The following is a 7,415-nucleotide window of genomic DNA, read 5'->3' as shown; positions in this document are numbered from 1 at the left end:
CCCCAAACGATTAGGAGAGGAAAAGAAAGTTCTTCGAAACGTACCTGTCGTAGTCCTTCTGCGTCATAAAACCTGCGTTTTCATCCGAGTCAGCTCACCGTCATTTTGTAACCTGTGACGCGAACGAGTAGAAAAAAATGGCTCTCTCGACAAGGCGTATGTGGGAGAGAGGCGAAGAGACAAGAGGCGCGTTTTCCGACCCCTCCTTCTCCTACCTCGCCCCCGCTACGTTTTCTCGACCTCCACCACAGCGACATCCCAACGTGGAAGGGGGGGATTTCCCCGGAGAGGAGATGGTACGTTGACTAGAGGAATCCATCGGCATGGACTAACCTTCGAGAGGCGAGAAACCACCGTTGAGGATGAGCTCGAGGTCGCAAAGGTGACGCTCGGTAAGGGTGATGGTGGGGAGGGACTCGGCCTGGGCGAGCAGCTCAGCAGAGCGCGGGGCATCGCGGGCGAAAAGGTCCTTGAGGGTACCGCCGTGAGGAGCGTTGGCCATTGTGAAGTATCTGTCGGGAGTGTGTGCGACGAGGGAAGAGGAAAAAGGGAAAAAAGAAGCAGAGATGAGGGCAAGGTTGTAGTTATGACGGCGTGACGTAGATACACGCAATCGCACCACAGTAGACGACAGAGCCGCAGGACAACAGGGACTTGACGGAACAAAAAGGAAGAAGGAATAGGTATTCTCGAGAGAAGAGGATGACAATGATTTAGAGAAGAGGAAAGAGGAGGAAAAGAAGGAGGAGGGTTAATTGTATTGGGGGGAGGGGGGGGAGAAGGGTACATGTACCCAAGGACGATACAGGTTAAAATAGTTAAAAATCGAATATTAGCGTCTCCAACAACCGGCAACCAGATACGCTTGCGGTACGGAGTACGGAATACTCGCATAGAGTACTCGTACCTAGATGGAGTAACATTGGCTACGAGTATCTTGCACGAGTAATACAACTATTGCAGCAAAATAGAGGAACAATAATACTTGCTACATGTACGAGTACGGTACAGCTAAAAGCAGCCCTCTGCGGTCAAGGATGGACTCCCGTCAGGACAAGGCAGGTAGGTGCCTCAGCAACGGGTCCCTCCTCCCCCCCCCCCCCTCCTTTCCATTTTGCTCACCCCTCCATCCAGAAGGAGCCCCCCGAGGAGCCAGGAAGGGGGAAGGAACCCCCCCTGGTTACGTAGAATACGTCGGTACGTCGCGCACGTTTGTTCCATGTAAGGGAGGAGGGGAGATATTACGGCGTATTGGTAGTGTTATTAATAGCATATATAATAATGCCATTTTCTACATTTTGCAGGCCTTTCTTCGTGTAGGTGAACATCATTTGCATTGTCCGATTATGACGGTGAGTAAGACGCACAACACACACATACACACGCACACTTCCCGAGGATTGCGAAATCGCAATATTATCGAAGGAAGTCGCGGCCGGCGCAAGTGCAGACGGAAGAAGAAAAAAATTGTCAAGAACGATCCGAATTTGTCTTAGCGCCGGCCGCGTCGCCCGCCCCTCCTTGGCCGTCGTCGTCGTCGTCAGTGTCTGCCCCTCCATGACGAACAAGCGCCTGCACGGTTAAACGGGTGAGAGGAGCAGAGTCTGCGGGTGAGTGATAATATTACGAGTATTACTGGCAGAGCAGCAAATGTACGTACCGGTTTTGATACCTTTTCATAATACCTCCGTGGCCCATGTGCGAGGTATTCATCACCTAGCCCTTAGCAGAATTAGCAGCCGCGGCCTCCCGAGTTTACCTGTAGTGGTACCCGTCGTAGTTGCATGTACAGCGCGAATAGGGTGTCGGTTCTGTACCGCGATGGCGTGCTCCGGTCTCCGACGTTGGTTGCAAGTGTCATGATGCACTGCCCGAGACAGAATCAGCATCCAAGTAACAAAACCGGCGGATCTCGCACGACGTCTCTGTGACGGATTTTGTCATGGCTTTTTACTCTGGAAAAAAAAATTCTCTTCCGGAGGGGAATTACGCCATATTACCAACAATTGCTCAATATCTCCTTCTCTTTGTTTCCATCATACCCCTCCTCCTCATCCTCCTCCTCCCCATATCCCGGTAATCTTCTAAGCCGTACAAGTACGTGCAAAGATGTCGAGAGAAAAAATGACCCTGCAATTCAACGCATTTCTGCAACCCGTCCAAGACGAAATAAAAACGAAATAAAATAAAAATATACATGACATATTACTCGAGACGGGGATCGATGGGGAGACGGAGCAGGGGAATGGATGCCCGTTGTCGGATGGGAATAATACAGACCAACACCTAGTATTGATAGTAGTATCCGTACTGCCTTCACGGAAACTGTACGCACGAGTACGACAACACCAAAGTGCAAACGTCAAGCTTGAATCCGCTCCCCGGCCCCCCTCCCCCTGCTCTGCAACGCCATCCACGCCTCTCTCTCCACCATTCTTGGCACGATTGGCTCACTGCATAGTCATTTGATGGGGTACATGGAGACCCGGTGGGACCCCTTGTACGGACCATGCATGATGAGGAGAGGGAGAGGGAGAGAGAGAAAGGCCAGCACGGACGTGTGTGTGTGTTTGTGCGTCGTCGGTCGGCCTTTGCCCTGTTTGAGGTTGGAGAAACTGGGACAACGCTGACGACGGTCCGGCAAAGCTGGCCATTCTATTAGTATTCTTGCTTGTTTCGAGTCTTTCTGTCGGGAAGAGGGTTGTCGGCTGGTGGTGCACGCGTGTTCGTCTCTATCATGATCATCTTCTTTTTGGTTTCAACTCCTAGTTACTCAACTAGGAAATCCACTTCTCCCCCCCCCCTTGAACTTATCAATACTGTCATGTAGAAGAAGAAAAGGGGGGGGTGAAGGACAGTTGATCAACATGCGATATTCCTGGTTTCCCTCTTTCGATTGGTAGTTCCAGAATGCGGTCAACCCTGGGATATGCAACTGAACAAGTCAGCATCTGCTGTCTCTTTTTTTTCTCTCTCTCTTTCCTTTCTCTTCTCCTTTCCCGCTTTTCTTGGCCCTGTCTCGGATGCCTTCTCTTCTCCTACAATGGTGAGAGGAACAGAAGAGGAAGTAGGATGAGAAGATCAATGGAGTGAGAGATTTGGCGCACCCACTTCGAGGGAAAGGGGACAGCATGATGTTGACCATGATAATACTAGAGTAATATGAACATGGCCCCGTGCTCCTTTTGACGAGATTGCAATGCCTTCCATACATCCTTGCCTTGCGCAATTTTCTTATTCCTACTGAACGGAGAGTACGTACGGAGTAATACAGGTAGTAACAGTACCATACTCGTAGTAGCAATGTCCACCTTTCACGGTCCCGCGGAAACCAGCATCTCGCATCCTCGCTGGCTGCTGATCGGACCATCGGGGAGGTGGGTGGGTTAATCTCCCGGAAGTAACCATATGCAACCTCGTCATGTTTTCCTTGCTAGTATCAAGAGTACGTATCTCTTCCGGTTGCCAATGCTAAGCAACACTACCTAGTACCTGCTTACAATGAACCGTGGGACCATATGTATATCTGGCAATCTGTACTGCATGCGGGTTAGTTGCCATACCAAGCCTCTGTAGAGTAACTACGACTATTAATACTCACTCGTATCTCGTTGTTGTCTATTACTTTGGACTCCTTCAATGAGATACATGTCTGTCCGTTACATGTGAGCACCGCCGACTCTTACCATCCATGGGGCATTGTTATCAACTCTCCAATTTCCCGTCTCCTTCCCACCCTGCGTGACTGCACACCTCCATACTCTGCAATATCACCTTTGACATTAACAGTTAACCAAGAGGGAAGTGATGTGACCGGTCTACGTACGTCGTAACTCATATCAGAAAGAGGCTCAGCGAGTACAGCTTGATTCCACGCACAGCGGGAACTTGTCGGTGTCGTTTACACGTAATGGTGGAAACATAGCCCCGTAGACAGGCAGTACGGGTAAGTTAATGTGGAACAGGATAGAGGTGCTTCTACCTTTTCTGGTCCTTCTACTCTAGATCTTTCCTTCCCCTTGGCTCCCTCGCCACGTATGAGCTAGAAGATGGATACTACCAGTAGTAGACACCACGACCACGCTACGGACCACGGCCGATGACGACGACACGTCTCTCTCTTTTATCTCTTGTTTTCCCGCCATCGGCCCCTCTAGGCGATGCTCTTCTTCTACTACGTAGTCCGTTATTCCTTTCTGTTAAACCTTCTCGACCTACTCCCTCATACTTCCTACGGTCCACGGATCATTGTGGATTCGACAACACCACCACAACGGGGGTCGGGGACACCATCAGCAAGGGAAACGTATTATCATGCACTTAGCCGAGAATCCTCTGGGTTTGTGTGGAAGAGTGAGCTTCTGCATGGGTACACGTAACTGCGAGGGCGGGATAACGTACGTCTACGTACACTGCCTCCACCATCTGGACGGCAACGCGGCACATGACTGTCGAGTACATACATATCAAGGGGTAAAGCAAAGAGCACCAACCCACATTTAGCAACTCTCAGGGGGTAGCAGTATGCGTACTGCTATGCGTATTGGTACTTGCTGATACTGCAAGACCGTCATAAATGGTTAGAAAACATGGGCCAAGGTATAGCTCCCAACACTATTTCGAGATATGTCGCCCAGTCGACTATACATTGCGATCCAAGCCAGGGAACGTCTCAACGTTATAGGAAACATCAATAACAAAGTCAATACACAATCATCTAGTGTCTAACTCCCTCTTTTTCCTTGTTATATGATACCCTTATCAGGCCCCTACCCGATCGTATGAACTCCCCTGAGCCAGACCGTAGCAATAACAAAACAAAAAAAGGCCCAGAGGCGCAAAGAAGAAGAAATAAAATAAAAACCCATGATAGTATACAATTTTTTATAAAAAAAGGAACATGAAGAACTCCCTAACCATACACCGAGTGACCAGGAATACTGTTTTTCTGGGTTTGATTAACATAAACATTTTTGTTTCTCCCCATCAACTTCAGGCGCGTCTCCAGCAACACCATAATGCCTGAAAAGAAAGAAGAGAGAGGAGAAGAGGAAGAAGATCAGGAGAAAAAATGGCGTAGAGGCCGAGGAGGTGGAATGAAGAGGAAGGGTACGGCTCTGCCAGTTGAGACATTACAACAGAGAGATGCGTAGAAAACGTGTGTAAGCGGGGGTAGCTGAGAGCTGAAGCGGCTTGTCTTCTTGGGGGGTTGGGGAGGGTTTCGAAACGAATCGTCGGTTGGAAGGGGGGAGAAGAAGTCTTGTGAAGCGACTTAGCCCCAGACAGCCTCAATCAAGTAGATGAATCCAAAGACGAGGAAAGCGACGGCACCACCGACAGTGACAACCTTGAGGCTGACACGCCCAGCGACGGCCCTGCCGCCGATGACAGCCACGCCGGTGCAGATAGCGTGGCCGACGGCGGCACCGAGAGTCACCCACCAGTAGTCCTGGCCGGCGGCCATGGCGATGGTGGCAATCTGGCTGCGGTCGCCCCACTCGCCGAGAAAGGTCATGACAAAGGTCTGGACCCAGGCTGGACTGAGCAGCAGGGAGCACAGGTTGCCCATGCCCTGGAGCGCGCCGGAGATGGCGTTGGACCCGGCGACCGAGCGGGAGACGGGCGGTGGGGACTGCGAGGGGGAGCGCGGCGGGGACGGGAAGCGGCTCCTGGACCGGGACCTGCGTCCAGCACCGCCGCCTCCTCCTCCGCCGAGACCCATCTCAAGGGCGTACGGATCGGCGCCGCGGCTGTTGTTGCGCCCCAGCTGCTCCTTCTCCTTCTCGGCGAGCTCCTGCTCCACCTCGGTCATCTCCGCCGACACGCCCTCGTTGGGGTCCATCTCTATGCCCTCCTTGAGCAGACGACCGCCAAAGACGAAGAAGAGCGTGGCGGCGAGGAAGCTCGTAAGGCGTCGGGGGATCAGTGCGGGCACCGTGTGGCCCAAGAGTGCCGACAGGACCGTCATGACCAGCAGCGCGCCAAAGGCAGCCGTGAAGACTACCATGCGGTCGTGCTTCATAGCCATCAGCGCCGCTACCAGAAACGTCTTGTCGCCAACCTCGGAGACGAGAATCATGGTGAAGGACAGGACGAAGGAATGAAAGGGCTGGATTATTCCCTCCTCAGCTTCGTCGCTGTGCCCGTGGCCCGTCTTCGACGAGGACGTCGACGTGTCAAGGTGGTCCTTGTTGGCTGAGTCGGGTAGGGGGGGTCGCGATCCCGGTTTACTGGGGAGTCCGTCCGGCTTCTGCAGCATCACTTCTATGTTAACCAATTCCCTATCCAGCTCGCTGTGTCCTTTTCCTCAAGGCTTGTTGTGGGAGTACTCACGTCAAGACCGGTGTACCCCGAGCTCCCGGAGTCGTCGGTCCCATGTGTCGACTTGGACGAGCTGTCTTCCTTGTTGGACGATTGCAGCTTGCGCTCTTCGCTGTGCGGCAGAGGAGGCATCTCCTTAGGCGACTCTGGTTGCGCCTGCAGCCTGCCACCCACCTGGCCCTCGCGAGCCTTGCGTGTCTTGTCCTTCTCCGAGACGCCGCCTGTCGTCCCCGTGGTGCCCTCCTGCGGGCGCTCGCGGTTCTTGTCGAACATGACGCCGTCATTGGTCTCGGGTATCTTCTTGCCGTCCATGACTGTGTAGTCCTCCGGCCGGCCCCTCAGCGGAGGGTGGCTGTCGTCCGAGAGGCTGCTGCTGCCGCTGCCGCTTCCACTTCCACTTCCACTTCCACTGCCGCTGCCGCTGCCGCTGCCACTGCTACCAGAGCCAGAGGCTCCTTCTGTGCCCACAAAGGGACCCAGGTGCGGCTTGCCATCCTTGCCATCAACCGGCGCGTCCTTGGTGGGGCCGCCACGTCGAGCGTTGATATCGACGCCGACGGCCGGCTCAATGGCATCACCAGCGGCCGCTGCCACGTTTGAACGGCTTCCAGTGTCTGGGATGGGATCGCTGAGCGCACCGACAAGCGAAGGCACCAGCAGCAGCAACAAGGGCGACTGCTTTGAACCGAACCTCATTGTTGCGGTTGGTGTGTGTGTGTGTGGTGTATTGACCGGTCGGTCGTGACGCGTAGAAAGAGCAGAAAAAGGATTTAAAGGTTCGAAAGGATGTCGTCGTATGTGCGAAAGCTTGCCTGTCTTGTTTATATTCGGGGGCCGCAATTATGAATAGGTCGACAGCCTTATCGCGTGCCTGGTGTACAGCGGAGGAAAATATAGTTATATGCACCGTAATATGTTGCGGTTGCGAGGGCAGCGAACGGAACTGGGATGGAGAGAGAGCGGCTCGTCCGGCTGGGGATCGTCAACGGTCGGATTCGCAATGCAAAGGGATGAATGGACAATCGCCCTGATCACGCCAAACCAAGAGAGAAGGACGAGAGGGAGAGAGGGAGATGAAATGAGAGAAGGAAAGA

The 7,415-nt window shown here is 53.1% G+C and overlaps 2 protein-coding genes across 2 annotated transcripts; both read right to left on the bottom strand.

Annotated features, from left to right (window-relative positions):
• Positions 1-10: 10 nt before the first annotated feature.
• Positions 11-502, bottom strand: GMORB2_5477 (sulfate adenylyltransferase; the record flags this gene model as incomplete). Its single annotated transcript, XM_035467451.1, has 2 exons — positions 11-72; positions 334-502. The coding sequence occupies 2 exons, from the start codon at positions 500-502 to the stop codon at positions 11-13; spliced, it is 231 nt and encodes a 76-aa protein (XP_035317896.1).
• A 4,770-nt stretch (positions 503-5,272) lies between these two features.
• On the bottom strand, positions 5,273-7,017 carry GMORB2_5476 (putative Ca2+/H+ antiporter, TMEM165/GDT1 family; the record flags this gene model as incomplete). The annotated part of the gene is made up of 2 exons (XM_035467450.1): positions 5,273-6,250; positions 6,334-7,017. The coding sequence occupies 2 exons, from the start codon at positions 7,015-7,017 to the stop codon at positions 5,273-5,275; spliced, it is 1,662 nt and encodes a 553-aa protein (XP_035317895.1).
• Positions 7,018-7,415: the final 398 nt, after the last annotated feature.

This window comes from Geosmithia morbida (assembly GCF_012550715.1).
Source record: "Geosmithia morbida isolate 1262 chromosome Unknown scaffold_32, whole genome shotgun sequence".
Lineage (NCBI taxonomy): Eukaryota > Fungi > Ascomycota > Sordariomycetes > Hypocreales > Bionectriaceae > Geosmithia > Geosmithia morbida.
The sequence above is the reverse complement of the archived record's forward strand: the minus strand, read 5'-3'. Positions and strand labels throughout refer to the sequence as shown.